This window comes from Phycodurus eques, chromosome 1 (assembly GCF_024500275.1).
Source record: "Phycodurus eques isolate BA_2022a chromosome 1, UOR_Pequ_1.1, whole genome shotgun sequence".
Lineage (NCBI taxonomy): Eukaryota > Metazoa > Chordata > Actinopteri > Syngnathiformes > Syngnathidae > Phycodurus > Phycodurus eques.
In genome coordinates, this window is record NC_084525.1 from 33,277,281 (window position 1) to 33,302,590 (window position 25,310).

At 43.4% G+C, this 25,310-nt stretch overlaps 1 protein-coding gene across 1 annotated transcript in view; it reads left to right on the top strand.

Annotated features, from left to right (window-relative positions):
* Positions 1-2,996: 2,996 nt before the first annotated feature.
* The window catches only part of bmp7b (bone morphogenetic protein 7b), a 51,159-nt gene continuing 28,845 nt past the window's right edge, over positions 2,997-25,310 (top strand). Inside the window, exon 1 of the mRNA XM_061689126.1 lies at positions 2,997-3,651. Within this exon, the coding sequence (XP_061545110.1) occupies positions 3,252-3,651 (400 nt within the window). The 5' untranslated portion in view covers positions 2,997-3,251. The remainder of the gene's footprint in view (positions 3,652-25,310) is intronic.

Genomic DNA, 25,310 nt, shown 5'->3' on the forward strand with positions numbered 1-25,310 from the left:
AGTCTTGCCACGCTGCACTATTTGCATATCTGTTGTTGACCAATACTTGCCAGTCATGCCAGAGTAGCATCTGCTCCATTTGCACACTGATTGAGGAGTATCTGCAACATTTGCACAATCAACATTGTCCCAGATTATCGCACTACTAACTTGAAGTCTCGGCGCCCTTTGCACAATGGTCATTGCACCGGACTATTGCAATATTAGTCTTTCGAACTGCTCTAAATGCTAGAGGACTCTGCTTCTTTTTGCACAATTGTAAAAAAAAATTATAATTGTACCGGCATTACCAGATAACTAGCAACCCTTTATTGCTCAGTGACTGTTTTTTGTCAATGTCTTTACGTCTCAAAAGTGTTCCCTGTCAATTGACTGTCTGTTGTCGTACTAGAGCGGCTCCAACTACCGGAGTGTTTTTTGGACATACTTGGCAAATAAAGATGATTTTGATTCTGATTTTTACTGATCTCTTTCATATTTATTTTATTTCTGTCATTTTAACTTGTGAAGTAGCAGACAATTGTATTTATTTGTGCCGTTTCTCAGTGTCAAAATGAAATTCTGAGGATGCTGTTTAACGATTAATTGTTAAAATAAATACATACAACCCGAAAATACATATATAGTTTTGAGTACAGAATTTTGTTTCTCTGTTTAGTGCAAATCTGTTGTGTTACAATACATTTGGGTTCAATAAATTTTAGGAAAGCAAATATAAAAACATATTTACAGAGCTAAGTGGGGTACTACACTGAATAGAAAGTTGTTTTAATTTACTTAATTTGAACATTGTTTGCACTTGATTAAGATGTTGCAAATGATGTAATTTTCCCCTCTTCTTGAAAATCACGTCAGTTTAACCACATTTTAATGATCTGCAACCGATGTACATACATTTAGTAAATTCGAAGTTTTATTTTTTTGCAGTGTCGGGACATAATGAAATTACTTTCATGCAATGTAATACTTTCCATTAATATTAACATGAGAAATCAATTTAGAAATACATTTAAGGTCATGTAGCCTGGACATGATGAAATTAATTTACCTTGTGTGTTTATGAAGGGTATTAAAACAGCAAGAGGTGGAAAAATTAGAAGACGGATGAAGCTACAACATATAACTTTGGGTTATGTTACTCATAAATATTATTTGTGTACTTTGTTTTCTCTCCAAATCCTGTTTGTTGTGGTCTATTGAAATAATTAAGTTGATAATGATAGGTACAAAAAACAAAATTTAATAGCGGGGAACGATATAGCGTCTGCAAGTAGAGCATGCAAGCGAAACTTTGATTGGAACTATGGCAAATAGTGGCAAATAAAATGCCAAACAGTGAATAAAGATTGGTAAAGCACTCACAGATGAACACGCTCGTTGAGTGAACAAGCACAACATCCAGCCAGCAGCCTCTCCTTTCTAGACAACGCTGTGCTGATAAGTAATTAGATAACTTCTGTTCTGTGAGTAAAATGATGACTGCCTGAAAAGAAACGTGTCTGTTGTCAATTTGTGTGATATCTTGCAAGATAGTGTCTCCCCACAGCCGAAAAGACAGTTTGTGACAGAGGAGACTCCGGTCTAATCCAGCTGTACGCAGTGTTTTGAGGGTTGTTGATAGAAGCTTCAAACGCAGTTTCCTCTGCTTTTCTGCTTTCTGTCCCCTTGTCAAGGACATCTCAGTGAGGCTCACTCAGTCTAGCCTGAGCCTTGTGCCCACTGTTTACTGTGAATGTCACCAGGCTTGGTGAGTCGCAAACAAAGGGAGGTCTGTTCTTTTTGTCCCATCCATGATTGTCATCTCCTGGCTTGGCAAAAACTAAGCCAAAGACTGGGGGCAGTTAGAGGTTTGACCTCAACAAGCCAACACGAAAAGGGAGAGCACGAGAACAAATGTTAATGAGAGTGAAACAAATATGAATAACATAGCAAGACACTTGAAGTCCTGTGTGTTCTCTTCAAACATCTGCAGCCATTTGGTGGTACTGGATAAAACTGTTTATATGAGGTACGCTACTTCTGACAACTATTTAAAGCAAATTGAAGAACAAATGAACAAAATGAGTGAGGATGAACCATATAGTCTTTCAGCCATTTTAAACAGTGACTGGAAAAGGAGAAGCAAATCATTTTCTGAGGACGAAAAGAAGAGCCATATTGAGAGGGTGGGAAGGTGAGCCAAGTAGACAGGACTTGAAGACCCTCTCTGGCCGCCCCCTCTGTTTACAATCACAGCTAAAGCTCTCTGGCAGCCCTGCTTGCTGTGCGATTGAAGTTCTAATTTTATTGTCATAAAAATCTTCTGGCGAGCTGCAGCCCTAAAACATCTCAAGAGGAGCCTTTGAAACTCCACTCTCTAATGTTTTAGGAGTTTAGTCCTGCAACAGCCATCTGAAATACATTCAACTGTGTCAGTGAGAACAGAACTCACGAGAGGGTCAGCGGCGCTCCTTAAAAGTTTGGTGTTTAAGAGGTGCTGGGGCACTGGGGGCAGATGGAGCGTGGAAGCAGCTGCCAAACATCTGCAACCCTCCTTTGTAAATCTGGGGCTGTTCACCACTGCCTTTGTCACAAACTTCCTGCCACAGTAGAGTAGAAAGTTTGGAATTGGTCAAATATGAGTTTTTGCCACAAAGCATGGACATTGGGGATATGTCCATAAAAATGGACATATCCCCAAAAGGGCCAAGGTCTTAAAAAGGGGGACCAACGCCATAAAATTACCAGAATTCTTCAAAACATACCATGTTCCATTTGTTATTATAACAAGTGAAAGAACATACGTAATGCCAAAGTCATTAGTTAATACAATGCCGTTTTCACCAACTTTCACTCAAGTACAATGATCACAACATTGTGTAAAATTATAGCGCAAATACAAATTACAAACGCAAATACAGTACTGTACAAATCCAAATCCCACGTCTTCATTCAGCTGCCACCCTCTTTATCTCTTTCTCCTGCTCCTCCCATCACAGCTCCGTGCAGAAGTTGTTCTCTCCTGGTTAAAGGCGCCAGCTTCCACTGGTCTGCACCAACTCATGTTGTGAGGGGGACGAGCGACAGATGACCACGCGCGCCTGATAACAATAAGGAGGAAGAGTCGAAGTTAATGTTGTATTCGGGAGAATTTCCATCAATATGAGGGCAGCTGATTCAGGATAGAACACGATTGCTAAAAGTGCAATAACCATTTTGGAGCGTTTGGCAACGTACAGCGTCCAATACCTTTACGCACGGCATTGTTTGCTATGGCACCGCTTTTGGATAGACGCGCTCCCGCTCTGCTCTTGATTTGGAGTTACTGCGTCGTGGCCGACACGGCTTTTACAAACTTTTCCGTGGACAACGAGTTCCACTCCAGCTTCATCCACCGCCGACTGAGGAGCCAGGAGCGCAGGGAGATGCAGCGGGAGATCCTATCCATCCTGGGGCTGCCTCACCGGCCGCGACCCCACCTCCACGGCAAGCACAACTCTGCCCCAATGTTCATGTTGGACCTGTACAACGCCATGTCCACGGAGGGAGACGAGGACAGGTACTCATATCCCTACAAGCCCATCTTCACCACGCAGGCACCCCCCATCGCCAGCCTGCAAGACAACAACTTCCTGAATGATGCAGACATGGTCATGAGCTTTGTTAATCTAGGTAGGATGTTTTCTCCTCACATAATCGCCTCTTGGCGTGTTTACTTTTTAAGCGTAACACAAGAAATCAGTTCCGTGCATGCGTCGCGAAAGAAACATTTCCGTGATGGTTGCAGCCAGGCCACTAAATGTTGTGTCAGTTCCGATTCCACAAACAAGTAATGACACCCCCCCAAGTCTGCATATGGAGCGAAATCAGCAGCTTGACTGATCACTTTCCTCGTGCTACCCCTCAAACATATTTTTGGGCGGTGTACACTGGAGGAGGGCAGAATTACTGTCACAAAATGCGGTTTGCACGCTTCTGTCTTTAACAGCTGTGCAGCAGCTAATGTTCAGGTGCTGGCGCTGCTATGTCCACCACGTGTTATCTAAAGAATGAAAGAGTCAACAGCACAATGGGATCAAAGTGCAGCGGGTGCTCCCTTCAAAGTTTGGTTCAGAGGCGCCCCTATGAGTACCCAAGACAATGGCATTCAACTATGAGCCGCGCTCAATTGAATCAGGAGGTCACACAATGAATCTGTATGCTAAGACGATATGTTTCTAATGCAAGAAGGACTTCTGTGCAACGTAAAACGTTCGTAAGTCAACTTAAACTCGTTGAAGCGCAGTTTAGAGTTGCACTATTACACTCCTGGAAAGATCATTGTCGGAGCGTCTTGGCAGGAGAGAGGGAGGTGACACTGGCTCCTCCGCTGCACTGTGTAATTACAGTGGGAGCTGCTGCATTGTGACTATTTTCGACAGGCTGCAACACAGATGGATTTGACCACAAAGACTCCGAAAGTCAAAAGGCCTCGCAAAGTGTGCAGCCAAGGGTGAATGTGGCAAGGCGACGGGGAAGAAGGGAGCTTTCGGAGGAGAGAGACAGATGAGAGGCGCTTGAACTCGATGGTGATTCTAAAATGTGTCATTGGTCACATTCGATTATAATTCATATATTAAAGAGTTAATCAGTAAGTCACTCTGCACCTTTGAAACTGTCTGGCTATGCTGTGATTATTTAGGCACATATTCTGTCCTCCTTTATGAATTACATCTGCCAACTGAGTTCTGTTGCCCCTTGTGGTATCATCAGTTTCCTGACAGCTTGATTGAAAGCAGCAGGTACACTTGATTTCTTTGCCTTCACATGAGCATAAGGGAGAATCAGATGGATTGTCCATTTCCTCTCCAAATTCCTTCCTTTCCACATTTGCTCATTGTGGTTTTTATTTTTATTTAGGTTGCCTGAGAGTAGAATGAGTGTGGCTTTTATTTGAAAAACTGCCTAGGCTCTCTGCAAGTCTCCAAGGCCTCTGTGCCAAGGTGCATTAGCCTACTCTTTCCTGAAAAGCCTCTTTTAATGCACTGGTTTATACTATTAGTGTCAGAGTAAATACACTGACGAGACAATGAAGCTGTATTTACTTACAATAATACAAAAGTATATTCCTCAAAATCCTAGTTGTTCTTCCATATAATTTTTTGGATTGTCACCCAGAGGAGCTAGAATTCTTTCTTGTCTGCTTGCGTGAGAGGCCAGCTAGGGTTGGTGGGGGCTTTGGGACAGACCCCCCATCCAGGGACGTCCTCTCGCTGAGTCACCTCCATTTGAAAGGCCAGCTGTGTAAATGGCTTACAGCATACGTTGAGAATGCACAGCACTACGCACGCAGCCTGGGCCACCCAAATACGTCATGCTTGTTGCACATGAAGCTAAAGGAGGGCGTTTGCAAAGCATACCTCTGCGGTGGCACATACAGACATCTCGTAAAACGGCAGATTTATTTCAACAATTCAAATTTCATTTTAGCAGAAGCTGTCAAGAATGATGTCCATGTTCAAAAAATGTATATGGGTTCAGATTCATTATTTGGATATAGCTCATAATCAAAATCAATTCTTGCTGACATATCTATCTATCAGTCGGTCTGTCTGTAATTACTTAGTATTTAAAGTAATCACAGCCGTCTATGGGAGCATTAGTGCTCAGGCAAAATTCAGTATTTATTAAGCATTTCCTCCATAACAAATTACAGTTTGTAGGACTTTTGGCCTGTGCTGCTGAGACGGTGCACTGTAGTTCATTTACTTTGGGTCTGGTTATGCTCTTTCATACTCAGTTCAGATTTTAAATGCCGAGATACAGTACATTTCAGTACATTGATACATTTCCTGTCATAGTTAAGTAGTATGACTTGTATCTGCAATTTGTATCCTGGATGACCGAAACAGAACCAACATGGTCACCTGTGTTTACGTGGGAGGGGGAGTGGTGATTGGTGAGTGTTACAGCCTTTTACTGCAACACATTAATATTCTATATTTTAGTACATACTTAAGTGTGTATGTAGTCATCAGTCATGGTTGTCATCATTTGTCGTTTAATATCTGAAGAGATGATGAAGCTGATTTTATTATATTGTTTGTTATAAACATTTTCCTATTAAGCTGTTATCCTCCAGGATTTACGCTCAATAAGCCTCAAACTGTACATTTTGTGTTGTGTATATCCCTCAATGTGAACTGAATGTGGTTCAGTACATAATGTATATTGTAACTTTAATCTGTAATTGCTCGTTATGTTTATATGTATGTGTGTGGCATTGCTAGTAAGTTTCTGTGTTTTGGGATCTTGACAAACGAAAGCAGCTTGTGTGTCTGTACGCTCAGTGGGTGATTTGTTTTTCAGAACAAGCCTTTTAAAAAGTAATAGTTTGTCATCATCATGGATCATGTCATCACACAATAGCATCTATGTTGTGCTGCTGAAATCATTGCCAGATGTGATATGTTTCGCAAAAAAGGACCCGAAAAAAATATCTAAAATGTTCTTGCACTTCTATGCTATTATTGCAAAGTGCTATTTTGCATAGCTGAATTCATTCTGAAATGATTGTAGTGTGTGGTGACAGAGAGGCCGTGAATAACTTCTGCTCGGCAGGTAGCTTCTGCGTTACCTTGGTGACCTGACAGGGCACCACCTGGCGCGGCACCATATCACCTCTTCACTCCCTTAGGAGTCTGCACTTGGATGTCTGCCTGTTATTCCTGCAGTTGTTAAAAGAGCCATGCAGGAACATTCATAACTATTATTAATTTATTGAGATTTCATAGAGGTTTTGGGCCTTTCATCAGCATTGTGTCACCAGCTCTCAGGACTGCACGCTCCAATCATACCATAGGCATGTATTCATACTCTTTCCCCACCTATGTGCCTTTTTCTCCTTGCATTCCTCCGCAGTGGGCTGCATGTGGAGCAGAGGTTAATATAGATGTTTCCCACTGTCTCCAGGCCCGAGCAGCTGTGCAGAGAAACTTGATATTTTCTGAGTCCCTCATTGCAACCTCCTCCATCATGTCTGGCCCTGTCTCCAATTCATCCTGCACGCAAGACCATATGACACCGAATGTCCCTCGTTTCCTTCCTGAACAAACAGTATTGATTATCTGCACTGGCTCAGTTATCTAACATAGAGTCCCAGATGGGTTTTGTTGTATTTAGTCTCCAAGCACCAGCTCTGGCCCTCACCTCCAGAGGTTTAAGCCTCCTGTGCGATCAGACACAAAACATTTCAACACTTTCTTTTGTGTGTTTTTCCACTCCCCACCTCTTTCTCGCACACATCTACACACTTTCTATGAACCCCAAACATACACACCCTTGATTTCTCACTTTCCCACCCTCATAAATACACACACATATTTTAGTCTATCTATCCAAATGTTCTGGCTGCGGGTCAACTCTGAGTTCTTCAATTGGACGCAGAATACACAAGCAAGTGCTGAAGGCGCGTCATTCCACAGTGAATGCATCTTGCTATGGACAGCATTGGTTGCCTTTGTCAGTTCACTTCTGGACCTCTCCAAATTCAACTAAAAGTATATGCGTTTAAACGTGTGGGCTTGGAACGAAACATGCTTGCACTTTTAGGATGCCCAAAAGGAATGTTCCTGGAGCTAATTAGTGTTATTCAGGGCATGTTCTACTGCCTTGTGAAGACAGGGGAGTGAGCAGAGCCAGTGGAATGTTACAGTTGGTAGAGATAGCCATGCCTTCCTGTCAGGTCATTCCTTTTAATGCCCCCCCCGTGATTTGATATATTATATGGTGGGCTGGTGGATAAATCAATACCAGCAACAAAGAAAAATAATCTTGCATCTGTGGCGGCTTCCAAAACAGTTCCAGGAAAAATTCTGCTCTGGATCTCTGACATTCACCTGTTGAACCCCGGAGTGCAAAATTACATCTTGGGTGAGTGTGCAGCAGGTTCTCATTGCTCTTGGCCAAGCTACGGCACTCGCTGGGAGGATTGATGAAACACTTGGGTGGGTGGGACTTCACAATGCAGCAAGGTGTCCAAAAGCCCGGATGCATGAAGCAGTGGGCGTTCTAACTTTGCTGTTATGATGGCCACAGCTCATTCATTGCCAGGAATGTCGGGCTCATTTTGATTATATTTCCGTCCCGCAGCGCCCATTTTGCAGTAAACTGGAATGATTTGTCCTTAACAGAACATGTAAGTTTTGGTTTTATTTTATTTTTTTAAAGTGCGCAAGATGCAGTACATCGATTTTGCCACTTTTCTTTCATCTGGGTTACTTTGGCCTTGGTTTATCAGTGACCAGCAGCATATCAAACTCCCCTGCACTTCAATGAGTACCAAGCAAAAGCTGATAGAGCAGCTCTACTTAGGTGGTAACAGGGATCAGGTCGCGTGGAAAGCAAGGTGTAATATCAGAAAAGCAACTGTGTTCCTTCAAAGCAAATCAGGCACTTTTTATCCCCTTTTCATGTGGGAACAGGATGTGCTTTTGCATTTATGTGTTTGTGCAGAATAAAACACAAGTTCAGCTACTTTTCTTGCTCAGTTACCAGCACTGTGCGATGTGTGTTCGAGCTCCTCCCAGAACGTTGCCTTAGCGGAAGCCCCGTAATACTGACCAGACTCTGTTGGCCAGATCAAAGCGTGCAAAAGCAGCATTAAGTGTTTTTATGTTATGGTGAGGAAATGTTTCATTGGTCATCCATAACCTATATAGGGGAAGGCTATTTATTTATTGTTTTAATCTTAAAGCAAATATTTTATTTCTTTACTTTAGTTTTAACTTCATTTTACCATGGGTATTTTGTTTACTTTAGTTTCGAATTAAGGTTTGGTTTGATTTGAAAGATCCAATTCATCATAAATTAACAGTGAGCAAAGTATGCGGAGTAAGTAAAAAACAACCGAAAACATAAATTTGACCCTTGACCCCATGTCTCTGGATTGGGTTGTGCGTAAACTGAAAATAGCTTAAAATGACTATGTACAGTTGACCTACAGTATCAGGAGCCGACATTAACGGTGGCCCGATGGCCTGGGGTCACAGGGAACTCTGCCGGGCAACCACGGCCCGGTCGGACTCTAACCCGACCGGGCCAGTACAAATTTAACAAATATATACAATGAAATCGACACATTCTTGCATACACATTTTTTTGTTTTTTTTAATTTTTTAAATTTTTTAGTTTTATCCAATTAAATCGATCAAACCATTTTACCATTGGTTTACTATTTTTTGCATGCCAGGTTAAATTCTTCTCGTAAGCAATGGCTTGAACAAGATAAACAAATAAATAAAGTCTGGATCTGTACTTTGCCACGTTCACCGTATAATTGAGGGGCTTCTTCAATTTCCACCATTCACTGCTCTCGTGCATTTTGGCGATGGAAAATGTGCGCATATCTATATCATCCACAGGTACATATGAAATTATAAATATTGTTACCGTATTTTTGTAAAACACAATATATGTATGTTGTATAAACTCTATATGTATGACTTGGCAGCAGCAGGCTGGTTCTCGAACTATCAAACAATTGCTAGCTTAAAACACAGAGAAAAAAAAACACATCACTTTCACACACATATTTATTATGTGTGTGAAAGTGATCTTAAGGTGGAGGCTGAGATGCAAGCATATTGACATTGCAAAAATGGTTGTGTCATATGTGACCACTTCCTTTTCCTATTTCCAACTCTCATTTCCTGCAAAGACACTATTGCTGTAGCAACACAGTGCAATCTTTGTGACTTTAGAGTGATTAATAAGAACAAAAGCAGCAAGAGTAATGCACCAGACTGTCCAGGTGACTCATTCTCCCGAAGTGAGAAAATAATTTCGGAATGACTATGAGGCAAAAAGACAGATTCATGGCTGCATTATCCGTGCATCCATTCGCTCAACCGCTTATCCTTAGTAAAGTCGCGGGCGTACTGGTATCTAACTCAGCTGACTTAGGGCGAGAGGCGGGGTACACCCTGGACTGGTCACAAGCAAATCACAGGTCACGAATACTGAAGAAAAACAACCATTCGCACTCACATTCACACCAACAGGCAATTTAGAGTCTTCAATCAACATAGCATGCACGTTTTTGGCATGTGGGATGAAACCAGAGTACCTGGAGAAAACCCACGCAGGCACGGGGAGAACATTCAAACTCCGTACAGGAAGGTCAGATTTGAACCCGAGACCTCAGAACTGTGAGGCGGATGCTAACCAGTCGGTCACTGTGCCGCCGGCTGCATTATCAAGTATCAGTATTTTAAATTCAGTATTGCAGTATTTTTCAGAGGTGCTAACTCTTTACTGTAGTTACACGTTTGGTTCTGAGATCACTTGGACCATGTAACAGGTAGATGCTTGTCCTTGAATATTTGTGTTGTCGTTTGTAACCCTCATACTCAACCTGTGTGGTTCATCCATAAAAGTTGACATACTGTATATCAAGAAGAATGATGGGAGTGAAAGCATTTTTTTAATTCCAGTTAATTACAATCAACGGTCCATCTGATCACTTATGTCACAATACATAATCAAATCACTGGGCTTTGATCTGCCATTTTGCAACTTTTCCAGTATTAGTGGTTGGGTTGTCAAATGTTAATAAATATTTAATGGGATTTTATACTACCCGAAGGCTTAAATAATACAGTATAAAGATGCAAAATATGAAATACTTACATTCATTCATACTGCATACTTTTTGTTCATACTTCATACTTTTCATATGATATCATGAATATATGGAGCCGGTACCGGTTCTAACAGGGCCACCACAACTTGGCTCATGGTGACCCTACAGGGCCACCACTCAAAAAAACACTCAGGACCCTGCCTGTTGTGTTCCATCTTATTCAAAATGTTTAGGGTTCTTTTTCAGCCAACCCTGCAGACAGTAGACACCTAGAGTGTTGCCTTACTGTGTAATTATTGTGTGGGAATGTTTGTAAACTACTGATAACCCAATAACAAAAATTATGAACCTAATAGTTAATCTTGAGTTCTGTACAAAATTAAGCTAAAATGCCTTTTTCAAAACAAATTTTTCAAAACATACAAACAGTGGCACCACAGTATACCACACACACACACAAACACACACACACACACACACACACACACACACACACGAGTGTAGTCTAGTGGGGGAGTTGGTTTCAGCAACCCTTGAACCAATTGACAAGAGACACCATCAATTTGTTATAATTACGTTGTACAAACACAAAAACAAAAAAATCTGTTTTGGTACTGTGGATTATGTAAAATAATTAAAAAGATCTACAATAATGTGGACAAACCATGAATCTTGTGTTAGCTTTCAGAGTTGGGGGGAGCTGAGTTCAGGCAAAAGGCTAACTACACCCTGGACACATATCCCAAGGTACATATATGCAGGAGTAGACAAAAGGAAATTTCACACAGGCACTGAATGGGAGTTGAACCCACGCTGTCTGCATAGAAGTCCGGCGAGTGAATCACTACACCATCAGTGACCGCTTGAACATGAGTTTTATGTTCTTTCATTTTGAGACCACCACTTTGAATAAGGAAATCGGGAGTTGGTTAACAGGGAAAGGTTGATATATTGTGTGTCCAGGAGACCAGGTGGAAAGGCAGTAAGGCTAGAAGTTAAGGGGCAGGTTTTCAATTATTTTACCATGGTGTCGATGGGAAGAGAAATGGAGTCAGGTTATTTTAAAAGAAGAGTTGGCTAAGAATGTCTTAGAGGTGAAAAGAGTTTCAGATCAAGTGATGAGGCTGAAACTTGAAATTGAGGGTGTTATGTATAATGTGATTAGTGGCTATGCCCCACAGGTAGGATGTGACCTTGAGGTGAAAGAGAAATTCTGGAAAGAGCTAGACGAAGTAGTTCTGAGCATTCCAGACAGAGGGAATCGTGATTGGTGCAGATTGTAATGGACATGTTGGTAAAGGAAATAGGGGTGATGAAGAAGTGATGGGTAAGTACGGTATCCAGGAAAGGAACTTGGAGGGACAGATGGTGCTAGACATTGCAAAAAGGATGCAAATGGCTGTAGTGAACACTTTTTTCCTAAAGAGGCAGGAACATGGGGTGACCTACAAGAGCGGAGGTAGAAGCACGCTGGTGGATTACATCTTGTGCAGACGATGTAATCTGAAGGAGGTTACTGACTGCAAGGTAGTGGTAGGGGAGAGTGTGGCTAGACAGCATAGGATGGTGGTGTGTAAGATGACTCGGGTGGTGGGGAGGAAGATTAGGAAGACAAAGCAGAGAACCATGTGGTGGAAGCCGAGACAGGACGAGTGTTGTGCAGCTTTTCGGGAAGAGTTGAGACAGGCTCTCGCTGAACAGGAGGAGCTTCCAGAAGACTGGACCACTGCAGGCAAGGTGATCAGAGAGGCAGGCAGGAGAGTACTTGGTGTATCTTTTGGCAGGAAAGGAGAGAAGGAGACTTGGTGGTGGAACCTCACAGTACAGGAAATCATACAAGGATAAGGTTAGCTAAGAAGAAGTGGGACACTGAGAGGACCGAGGAGAGGCGAAAGGAATACATTGAGATACGACATAGGGCAAAGGTAGAGGTGGCAAAGGCCAAACAAGAGGCATATGATGACATGTATGCCAGGTTGGACACTAAAGAAGGAGAAAATGATCTCTACAGGTTGGCCAGACAGAGGGATAGAGATGGGAAGGATGTGCAGCAGGTTAGGGTGATTAAGGATAGAGATGTAAATATGTTGACTGGTGCCAGTAGTGTGCTTGATAGACGGAAAGAACACTTCGAGGAGTTGATGAATGAGGAAAATGAGAGAGAAGGGAGAGTAGAAGAGACAAGTGTGGTGGACCAGGACGTGGCAATGATTAGTAAGGGGGGATTTAGAAAAGCATTAAAGAGGATGATGGAAAGGAAAGGCAGTTGGTCCTGATGACATTCCTGTGGATGTATGGAAGCATCTAGGAGAGGTGGCTGTGGAGTTTTTGACCAGCTTGTTCAAGAGAATTCTAGCGCCTGAGAAGATGCCTGAGGAATGGAGGAAAAGTGTCCTGGTGCTCATTTTTAAGAACAAGGGTGATGTGCAGAGCTGTGGGAACTACAGAGGAATAAAGTTCATGAGCCACACAATGAAGTTATGGGAAAGAGTAGTGGAGGCTAGACTGTTGACTCAACAGTATGGTTTCATGCCTAGAAAGAGTACCACAGATGCATTATTTGCCTTAAGGATGTTGATGGGAAAGTACAGAGAAGGTCAGAAGGAGCTACATTATGTCTTTGTAGATCTAGAGAAAGCCTATTACAGAGTACCCAGAGAGGAACTGTGGTACTGCATGCAGAAGTCTGGAGTGGCAGAGAAGTATGTTAGAATAATACAGGACATGTACGAGGGCAGCAGAACAGTAGTGAGGTGTGCTGGAGGTGTGACAGACGAATTTAAGGTGGAGGTGGGACTGCATCAGGGAGCCCCTTCCTGTTTGCAGTGGTAATGGATAGGCTGACATATGAGGTTAGACTGGAATCCCCGTGGACCATGATGTTTGCAGATGACATTGTGATCTGCAGTGAAAGCAGGGAGCAGGTGGAGGAACAGCTAGAACGATGGAGGCATGCACTGGAAAGCAGAGGAATGAAAATTAGCCGAAGTAAGACATAATATATGTGCATGAATGAGAGGGGTGGTGGGGGAAGAGTGAGGCTACAGGGAGAAGAGATAGCAAGGGTGGAGGACTTTAAATACTTGGGGTCAACTGTCAAGAGCAATGGTGAGTGTGGTCAGGAAGTGAAGAAACGAGTCCAAGCAGGTTGGAACGGGTGAAGGAAGGTGTCAGCTGTGTTATGTGATGGAAGAGACAGAAGAGGATGAAGGGCAAACTTTATAAAACAGTGGTGAGGCCATGATGTACGGATTAGAGACAGTGGGACTGAAGAGACAACAGGAAGCAGAGCTGGAGGTGGCGGAAATGAAGATGTTGAGTTTCGCTCTCGGAGTTACCAGGTTGGATACAATTAGAAATGAGCTCATCAGAGGGACAGCCAAGGTTCGATGTTTTGGAGACAAAGTTATAGAGAGCAGATTTTGATGGCTTGGACACGTCCAGAGGCGAAATAGTGAGTATATTGGTAAAAGGATGATGAGGATGGACCAGCCAGGCAAGAGAGCTAGAGGAAGACCAAAGAGAAGGTTGATGGATGTCGTGAGGGAAGACATGATGGCAGTTGGTGTTCGAGAGGAGGATGCAGGAGATAGGCTTACATGGAAAAGGATGACGCGCTGTGGCGACCCTTAAAGGGACAAGCCGAAAGGAAAAGCGGCCACAACCTTGTATGATGGACCTTTACATTCACTTTGGGCGGCACAGTGGCCGACTGGTTAGAGCGTCAGCCTCACAGTTCTGAGGACCCGGGTTCAATCCCCGTCCCCCGCCTGTGTGGAGTTTGCATGTTCTCCCCGTGTCTGCGTGGGTTTTCACCGGGCACTCCGGTTTCCTCCCACATCCCAAAAAACATGCATTAATTGGAGACTCTAAATTGCCCGTAGGCATGACTGTGAGTGCGAATGGTTGTTTGTTTCTATGTGACCTGCGATTGGCTGGCAACCAGTTCAGGATGTACCCCGCCTCCTGCCCGATGACAGCTGGGATAGGCTCCAGCACGCCCGCGACCCTAGTGAGGAAAAGTGGCTCAGAAAATGGATGGATGGACATTCACTTTGCTCCTTGGCCAAGATGTCCTTCTGCATCCCGAAGCAACATCCTGATGATCTGAACCAGTCCTCTACATGCTTTGTATGATTAATGTACAGGAAGTCCTTGAGTTACGATGCACTCGAGTTACGACGCACTCGACCTACGACGTTTCGACTTTACGACGCCCGTGCCTCGTCCGCCATTTTGTCCCAGCGCCATAGTGTTTCTGCTTAGCTAGCGCATAGTGCTTGTCCGTTTTTGTGGGGCGGGAGTATCTTTGCCTTTTTTGCCCTCCTTTTTTCACACTCTCAGCAGTAATGGTAAGTACTGCATCTTATTTTTGTATTTTAATGTATTTTAGTTTCTTTATTCGAAGTGTTAACCTTTCCTGCTACGGTCACCTGACCATGGTTGGGAGATGCAGGGGTTAATTCCCTTCTCTCGTTGCACAGCTGAGCTGGGTGGTGGCAACAATAAAGGCAAGAAAGCACCGATTTGCTGCTTTAATGGCTTTATTAGCTCTTCTGCACATTCAACGTCAACGGGTACTCCGCTAATCGCTACTCTTCCCCGGTCGCCGTCACTACACTTGCTACACACCCGCGCCGGCGCACTCCTTCCTCCTTCACAGTCCCGCCGGACGACGCCTGCGCAGTCCCGTCTCACTCGCACGTCGATGCAGACGCCCACACAAATTGAGCTTGCTGTCACAATCACGTGGGACGATACCCGTAACAGAAGTATTTCGCCGAAAATTTCGACTTTAATGGTGAAATCCGACTTACGCGGAAATTCGTGTTACGTTGCCAGCGTAGGAACGGAACTCGTTCGTAAATCGAGGACTTCCTGTATTCCAATGGGATACAGGCCGGCACGGTGGATAACTGGTTACCACATCTCCCCCGCCTGTGTGGAGTTTGCATGTTCTCCCCGTGCCTGGATGAGTTTTCTCCGGGCACTCCGGTTTCCTCTCACATCCCAAAAACATGCATGGTAGGTTGATTGACAACTCTAAATTGCCCGTAGGTGTGAATGTAAGTACGAATGGTTGTTTGTTTCTATGTGCCCTGCAATTGGCTGCCGACCGGTTCTGGGTGTACCCCGCCTCCCGCCCGAAGATTGCTGGGATAGGATCCAGCAGCCCTCGACCCTGGTGAGGATAAGCAGTAAAAAGAATGGATGGACGGAATGGGATACAGTGAACAACATTTTCCAAGATGGCGCCTACCAGTGTGGTCGCCTCGGTTACGCGCTCTCTAGTATTGTTTTTGTTTTTGTGTTTTTCGTTCGTCTTTGGAGACATTCAGTGACTTTTTTTTGTCAATGTATTTATGTCTCAAAAGTGCATCAGGCAATTGTCGTACTCGAGCAGGTCCAACTACCGGAGACAAATTCTTTGTGTGTTTTTTTGGACATACTTGGACATACTTGGCAAATAAAGATGATTATGATTCTGATTCTGAGGAAATACATCCTCTGCTCGGCCTTTTTGAGGATGAGTTGATGTTGGTCTCCCTCTTCAGGTCCCGAGAAACTGTAATTTCCAGGAACTTGCAGGTCTCGACGGTTGACAAAGGGCAGTTGGCCAGCAGGAGGGGCAGCTGTCATGGAGGATGTTTCCTGACGTTCCTACCGTCTTGGGCGTGTTCAGCTCCATCTGCTGTGTCCTGCCTATCAGGAAGCCGTGAATCCAATGGCAGATGGCAGGCGAGACGTTGAGCTGGAGAAGCTTGGAGGAGAGGAGTTCGGGGATGCTGGTGTTGAATGCAGTCCTGAAGTCCTAGAACAGGATCCTCACATAGGTACCTGTGCTGTCAAGGTGTTCCAGGAGGAAGTGCAGTCCCATATTGTCTGCATCATCCACAGACCTGTTTGCTCGATAGACAAACAGCAGGGGGTCCAGCTTGGGTGCTGTGACGCGATTGAGGTGGTCCAGCACGACTTCATGACCAGAGATGTCAGAGCGACAGGTCTGTAGTCATTCAGTCCTGAAATTGCAGGTTTCTTGGGGACTGTGATGATGGTGGAGCATTTGAGGCAGGATCGGACTTCACACAATTTCAAAGTTCTATTGAAGATCTGTGTGAAAACCGGGGCGAGTTGTTCCGTGCAGACTTTCAAGCAGAAGGAGAACACACTCTCCGGGCCTGCCACTTTGTTGATCTTCTGTTGTTTAAAGACACGTTTCACATCAGGTTTGTGAATGGTCAATGGTTTTCATATCTGCAGTAAAGGTATTCAAGTTGTCAGCCAGTCCTTTATTGTAATTGTTTATTGTAATTGGTCAGTGATTGTAATCCTCAACAAACTGATGTAGAGTCATTAGCAGCAAACCTGGTTTCCCAGCTGCATAAGTTCTCTTTGCAATGTTGATTTCTTTTGTTAGCTGATTTCTTACAGTTCAAAACCAGTGACTCCAAGTCCGGGGTGCAATGTGTGCTGAGCTCTGTGACATCAGTACACCATTTTTCATTGATGTAGAAGCATATTCCGCAAACTTTTGTTTTCCCCGAAAGCTTCGTGTCGAGGTCCGTTTGTTTAGTTCCAAGCAGTACGGTGTCATTGGGAATGCATTCACAAAGCCAAGTGGCCTGAAGCCTCAAGCAAAGGGCAGCAGAACATGCAAACTCTTTACTGGTCTTTGTGAGGAGATGAAGCTCATCCATTTTGTTAGGTAGAGAGCGTAGATTTTTGAGGGGACTCGACAGAAGCAGCGTTCAAAATCCGCATTGTCGGAGTTTAACCTGCACTTCGGCACGCTTTCCTCTCTGGCGTTGTCACACTTTTTCGAAGTAGGTGCTGTTTTGAAATACATGCATTAGGAATGTTGCGAGTGATATACCGATTATCGGCTGGGACGACTATTGAGGCTGATATTCGGCATTTTGACACATATTGGCATTGGCCTTTTTACATCAGATAATCTGCCAAATTATCCATCCATCCATTTTCTACCGCTTTTCCGAGGTCAGGTCGTGGGGGCAGTAGCTTTAACAGGGACGCCCAGACTTCCCTCTCCCCAGCTACTTCATCCAGCTCTTCCGGGGGGGCTCCCGAGGCGTTCCGAGGCCAGCCGAAAGACGTAGTCTCTCCAGTGTGTCCTGGGTTGTCCCTGGGACGTGCCCGGAACACCTCACCGGGGAGGCGTCCGGGAGGCATCCGAATCAGATGCCCGAGCCACCTCATCTGGCTCCTCTCGATGTGGAGGAGCAGCAGGTCTACTCTGAGATCCTCCCGGATGACCGAGCTTCTCACCCTATTTCTAAGGGAGAGCCCAAACACCCTGCGGAGGAAACTCATTTCGGCCACTTGTATCCGGGATCTTGTTCTTCCGGTCATGACCCACAGCTGGCCAAATTATAACTGGGTCAAATTGGGTTATTTTGGCTAGTCTGCTCTGTATCAACATAATATTAATGTTCTATTAGAGTAACTCACCTTGTACTGAGAAAATATATACTCTCAAGAATTTCTGAGGCTTGCTTAAAAAGTGGACGCCCTGTCGGTCTAATGTGGTTAGCAGAATTGACCGGGAAGTCAATATCTCACATACAAACTGAATTCACGGTTTCTTAGGGTGTATTCACACCAGGAAAGTCCATTGGTCTGCTTGTTTCGTCCGGACCAAAAGCGGGCTTTATTTTTATCGTTGGGTGTGTGACAATCGTTCCCATTGGACAGAAAATAATGAGCACAGACCCGGAAGTACACGCTGCAAGGACGGTGTAACCTGACATTCCTGTGTTAAGCCTCCAGTTAATATAATACAGGCTCATTAACATAACAAAGAACTGCTCATTCAGCAAAAGTTGTGCTACAACTGTTACCATGATGACAACAGTGGACCGTGGCAATGTATTATGTTGGTAAAAATCAAAAAGAGGAAAAAATGGGGTGTTGTCATTGGGTGCTTGGGAGGGGACGTTTTGGACTGTCCATTCAAGGAGAGCTTGAGGTACAGTATGTTCATGTACTTTTAAAACAGTTCGCTAGCAGGCAACATAACGTTATGTTATGCTTCTACTAAAGGTTATACGTAAACATGCCAACGTTCTGTTGAATCATGCTCTGAAGCTTCGGTAAACATTGGTTTGTGCGCGTGAATAAATGTTGACAATGGCGAGCGCCGTTGCAAGCTGCAGTCCTATTGGTTGACCTTTGTATGCGCTGTCGGAGGGTTGTCTTTTATATTGAAGACAGCACATCAGGTATGACATACAGCATTCACTATCGTGATAAGGCATGGGATATTGACTTGTCAAGTCGGATCGAGGCCGGTTCATATTTCCACCACAAATCCACCACAAACGAACCACACTGAGTCCATTTGGAAGCGGACCGAGAGCACCTCAAAAAGTAGGTCGCTGTTTGGTGCACACCAGAATTCGCTTGTGTTTATTCACACCTGCACAAAGGTTCCAGACCAAGGGGGAAACGTATAAAGTGGAACAAATATGGCAGGTGTGAATACGCCCTTAAAAAACACAGTGCAACATAAATCAACCATAAATGTGACAGTTAAATAAAGAACACATTTAACGAGCTAATGGTAGCACAAACACAGAAACGACAAGAATTAACCTAACAAGAATGTTAATTATCGCAATAATTCAGTGTTGTATGGCGCATTGCATTCTGGGTACAGCATTGCTTGACATCACGTTAGCTTACAAAAGCAAAAGGGAGGCAGTGGGGGCGTTCGTTCTTGGCTAGCTTTTTTGAGCCATTCACCATCTAAAAATATCCCTTACAATATATTAACTCATTTTTTAGTTTGAGAGCTTGCGTATTAATTTTCCCTTCACCATGGCAAGAAGATACTAGTTTGCCGATCACTGGTGGGGCTTGTTGCATTAGCATTAGCATTAGCAGCTATCTTTGCTGCATGATCAATCACACAAATATCATCATACTCATACTCATAATAGGGCCAGCCATTGCTGTCTGAGATACCTGTTCCAGACAGTCTGGTTTGGTCGGTGTAGTATTTTCAAGAATCAGTTTTATATTTCTCTTTTTATTCACTGTCACAGCAGGGGCTGTTAGTGCAGTTTGCTGTTAATTATGGCTTATACACATCTACTGTAATTCAACCAGATTGTTAGTAATTTACTTAATTTGAGCCCATCCATGATTTGAAACATCAGCTTTTAATTAGTAACACAAAATATGAATGTACAATAAGACACGGTAAGAAGGGATGTCCAAAAGTTTTACTCCAGGGCCATATACAGAAAAATCTATGGATATAAGGGCCACTTTGAGATTCTTTGACTTTATTAAACATGCTAAAACCAGTCCATCAAGCAATTATATATTAGTTATTTTAAAAAAACTTCTATGTCACAGCAATCTGTCAAAGGTGACAGGCAAATAGTTTAGGATTTTTCAGTGTTTTGGGGTACCCCCACTGCCCTGTATCCACTAAAACAGAGCCACCCCAGCACTTATCAGCAACCGACTTCCGATTAAGAACCAAAACAGCAGCAAACTGTAATAACCTGAAACTTTTTAAATATGTGATATTTTCACAAATTGGACCTTGGCATGGAGCAGAAAGTGGAGGAAACCGTTTTGGCTTCAGACATGGAATTATCGTTGTTCACCTGGGCGTTATGGAGACAATTTTGTTTCTATTTTAGTTGTAAATAGTTTATTTGCATCTTTGCATATCTAGAAAAAGCTCTGTATGAAACCAATGTATTAGAAAAATAAGTTTTCAGGGGCGTTTCAACCATTGAGGATTTTGGTGTGACAATCCCACTGTTGGTGGCACGGTGGAAGACTGGTTAGCACATCTGCCTCACAGTTCTGAGGACCGGGGTTCAAATCCCACCCTTGCCTGTGTGGAGTTTGCATGTTCGCCCCGTGCTTGCGTGGGTTTTCTCCGGGTACTCTGGTTTTCTCCCACATCCCAAAAACATGCGTGGTAGGTTGATTTAATATTCTAAATTGCCCATAGGTGTGAATGCGAGTGCAAAGGATTGCTTGTTTCTATGTGCCCTGCAATTGGCTGGCGACCAGTTCAGGGTGTACCCCGCCTCTCGCCCGAAGATAGCTGGGATAGGCTCCAACACGCCTGCGACCCCAGTGAGGATAAGCGGTACAGAAAATGAATGGATGGAATCCCACTGCTTTTGACACCCACAATTTGTATGCTGCTCCCTCCACCTTTTTTTTTTTTTTTTTTTTTTTCAATAACGTTACGGGCCGTGTCAAATTTTATTCTTAGCATATGCCGAGGGCCGCAAAAAAATGGCCGCTTCAGGCAGTTCCTTTGACCTCATGATTCTCATTTGCTCTGACATGCACCGTGAGCTGTAAGGTCTTATACAGGCAGGTGTGTGGCTTTCCTAATCAAGTCCAATCAGTATGATCAAACACACCTGAACTCCAATGACCGTATAGAACCATCTCAAGGATGATCAGAAGAAATGGAGAGCACCCGATTTAAATATATGAGTGTCACAGCATTTTACCCATCACAGTGAACACACACACTTGTTAGTGGAACACTCTGGAGCAGGGGCAGCTTAAGCGCCCAGGGAGCAGTACAGGGTATCGGTGTCTTGCTCAAGGACACCACAGCCATTTGTCTGGGACATTTCCATCCATCCATTTTCTGAGCCGCTTCTCCTCACCAGGGTCGCGGATGTGCTGGAGCCTATCCCAGCTATCATCGGGCAGGAGGCGGGGTACACCCTGAACTGGTTGTCAGCCAATCGCAGGGCACATACAAACAAACAACCATTCGCACTCACATTCACACCTACGGGCAATTTAGAGTTGCCAATTAACCTACCAAGCATGTTTTTGGGCTGTGGGAGGAAACCGGAGATCCCGGAGAAAACCCACGCAGGCACGTGGAGAACATGCAAACTCCACACAGGCGGGGCCGGGGATTGAACCCCAGTCCTCAGAACTGTGAGGCTGACACTCTAACCAATTGTCCACCGTGCAGCTGTCTGGGACATGACCATTAGTATTGATATGTGAAAAAAATATAAGATTTGGACATAGGAGCTTTCCTCCTGACAGTGACAATATCATATTTATAAACATAACTACACATGCGAACACCTTATTAAGGCATGAACATTACAGCTGTGTGTACAAAAATAAATATGGTAAAATTATAAATTACAATTTCACAAAATACAGCCACAGAATGTCACCAACAGTATACCAAGGCAAGTTGGCACTGTTCTATTCTTTTTAGGAATTTAAAAGATGCAGATAAGTACAACTATAACAAATTACATTATCAGGCTGAATTATTATGCTATGAAAAACAAACGAGAGCAAGTTTTATTTATTGCCATATCACCAAAAACATATCGCTAGCCAGGATGTCTAAAGCCAGAGGCTGAACTTCACTGTGTTTGTTTACAAAGTAGCTCTTTGCCTTGAGCACAAAGCAGTTACAGTACACTTAGCCCTTCCCCTTCATTCCATCCCTTGGTTTTGCGTGTACATGAGAACGAAGGGGTATGCGAATTCCTAGGGGGAAGGGCTAAGACAAAGGGGTGTATAGCCCTTGAAACCAAGGGTACGTTCGGAAATTCAATCTGACGCTCTCACTGCGCTCTGAGATTGCAGTGTTTGGAGAGGCAAAGCAGGCAGGAATACTACTCCGTGCGTCCGCCATATTGAATTTGTCAGTTCTTCCTGTGAACATCTCGCCCTGCCTGATGCTCGGCCACCCTGTCTCCTCAGTCAGAGCAACGGGAGTGCGCTATAGCACTCTCAGACTCTGACTCTCTGAATACCCGAACGGCACACTCGAACAACGCTCTGAGTTTCCAAACATTCCGGAGTGTAGGAGCGCTATTGGAGTATATTTCCGACCGTACCCCAAGTGTGGTCGGGGAGCTCACTTGAAAGCGATGGGTATGGCACTCCGCCCCCGCTGACAGGCGAAGAGCTTGGTTACAAGATGGTGGAATGGACAAGGAAATAAATCCTGGAGCCTATCCTAGCTGACTTCGGGCAAAAGGCGGACTACACCCTGAACAGGTCGCCAGTCAGTCGCAGGGCACATATAGATGTGGACAACCATTCGCACTCACATTCACACCGTCAATGAGTGGGAACTGGTCCCACGCTGCCCGCACCAAAGTCAGGCGAGTGTACCACTACACCATCAGTGATTCAAGGAAGTAAATGTAAGTGATTAATTATTGATATTCATACTCATGACAACGTAAATATCATTTATGATTTGGGAATTGTTGGTAAACGTCTCGTTATGACAAGCTCGCACATCGCTAGTCTACCGTCAGACTATGGTGACAAATTGACATAAAACGGACTTCACTGCAATGTACTGCATTTTATGAACTCCGAGAAAGATTTATTAGACAGCTAAGTCACAGTCAGAAGCTATGCAGCTAATGTAGGGTGGCTAGTAATGTCGCTTCTGAATATATGGTGACGTTCACTTTCCTTTTACGGTAGTTAAGCACCGTTGTGAAGCCGTTAGCTTCGTGTTTAAATGTCCTCGTTTGATATCGGGTTTACTAAACACAGATGAGGTCTGGTCAGTGTTATAAATAACTGGACGCCTATTCCTCCACAGGGACGCAACAACACAAACGTCTTCTTCAACAGCACACAAAACTCCATACATACAAGCACTGTACCAAAATGACAACTTTCACAAAATGCAATTATAAAGTTCGTTTTATTGGAATATGAACAAAAACGACATGAGGCTGAAGCAAAAAAAAAATATATATAGGTTTTTACAACTTTCCAGTTAAAATGTAGATACTGTATTTAAATATGTTTATGTTCTTTTTAACATTATATTGTTATTTCTGTTTAATATATATGTATGTTCATTTGTTTGTTACATTTCCGATATACATGTTTTAAATTTTTCAAATAAATGAAATCTGTAATACCTAATATTCACACTATTACCGTTATATCCTAACATGGAAATTCTCCCAAATGTCAACTACAATCCCAACTCCAATGAAGTTGGGACGTTGTGTTAAACATAAATAAAAACAGAATACAATCATTTGCAAATCATGTTCAACCAATATTTAATTGCATACACTACAAAGACAAGATATTTAATGTTCAAACTGATAAACTTTATTGTTTTTAGCAAATAATCATTAACTTAGAATTTTATGGCTGCAACACGTTCCAAAAAAGCTGCGACAGGTGGCAAAAAAGACTGAGAAAATTGAGGAATGCTCATCAAACACCTGTTTAGAACATCCCACAGATGAACAGACTAATTCGGAACAGGTGGGTGCCATGATTGGGTATAAAAGGAGCTGGAGAAATCACTGCATGTAAGCGGCATGGCCGAAAACCAACATTGAATGCCCGTGACCTTCGATCCCTCAGGCGGCACTGCATCAAAAACCGACATCAACGTGTAAAGGATATCACCACATGGGAACGGAAACACTTCAGAAAACCAATGTCAGTAAATATTGTTCGGCATTACGTGCAACTTGAAACTACGATGCTAACCAAAAGCCATTTATCAACAACACCCAGAAACTCCGCCCGCTTCTCTGGGCCGATTTCATCTAAGATGGACTGATGCAAAGTGGAAAAGTGTTCTGTGGTCCGACGAGTCCACATTTCAAATTGTTTTTGGAAATTGTGGCCGTCGTGTCCTCCGGGCCGAAGAGGAAAAGAACCATCCGGACTGTTATGGACGAAAAGTTCAAAAGCCAGCATCTGTGATGGTATGGGGCTATTAGTGCCGATGGCATGGGTAACTTACACATCTGTGAAGGCGCCATTAATGCTGAAAGGTACATACAGGTTTTGGAGAAACATATGATGCCATCCAAGCAATGTCTTTTTCATGGACGCCCCTGCTTATTTCAGGAAGACAATGCCAAACCACATTCTACACGTATTACAACAGTGTGGCTTCGTAGTAAAAGAGTGTGGGTACTAGACTGGCCGGCCTGCAGTCCAGACCTGTCTCCCATTGAAAATGTATGGCGCATTATGAAGCGTAAAATACGACAACGGAGCCCCCGGACTATTGAACAGCTGAAGCTGAACATCAAGCAAGAATGGGAAACAATTAGTGTCCTCAGTTCCCAAATGTTTAATGAATGTTGTTAAAAGAAAAGGTGCTGTAACACAGTGGTAAACATGATCCTGTCACAGATTTTTTGGAACGTGTTGCAGCCATAAAATTCTAAGTCAATGATGATTTGCTAAAACAATAAAGTTTATCAGTTTGAACATTAAATATCTTGTGTTGTATATGTTCTGTCAATAAGTGTCTTTTTGATTATTGTATGCTTCTGTTTTACCTCAATGCTGCAAATCATGAGATGCCGAACTAATAATCATTCTTCCTGTGTCAGATTCAATGCTGTTACTTTTAACATCTCAACACCAATATGAAAAACATGAAACATAAGAAACACCCTCAATTTCATAAACACTGGGTCTTGCAAATCTTTTTCGATCATGCAAACAGATCAAAGATACAATAAGCAGGTGGACAACTTTATCCATTATAACGTTCTGCAAAACATCTTTCCCTGGTCAAGTCTGAAGGCCATAACGTAGAACAGATTGGGCAACCTAGTATGGGGTGCAATTTGCAAAGCGGCTCACGCTGAAAATAACAGCAACATTTTGTCACATTTGGCTTAAAACAGTGTTTAAAAAAAAACTGGTGTGA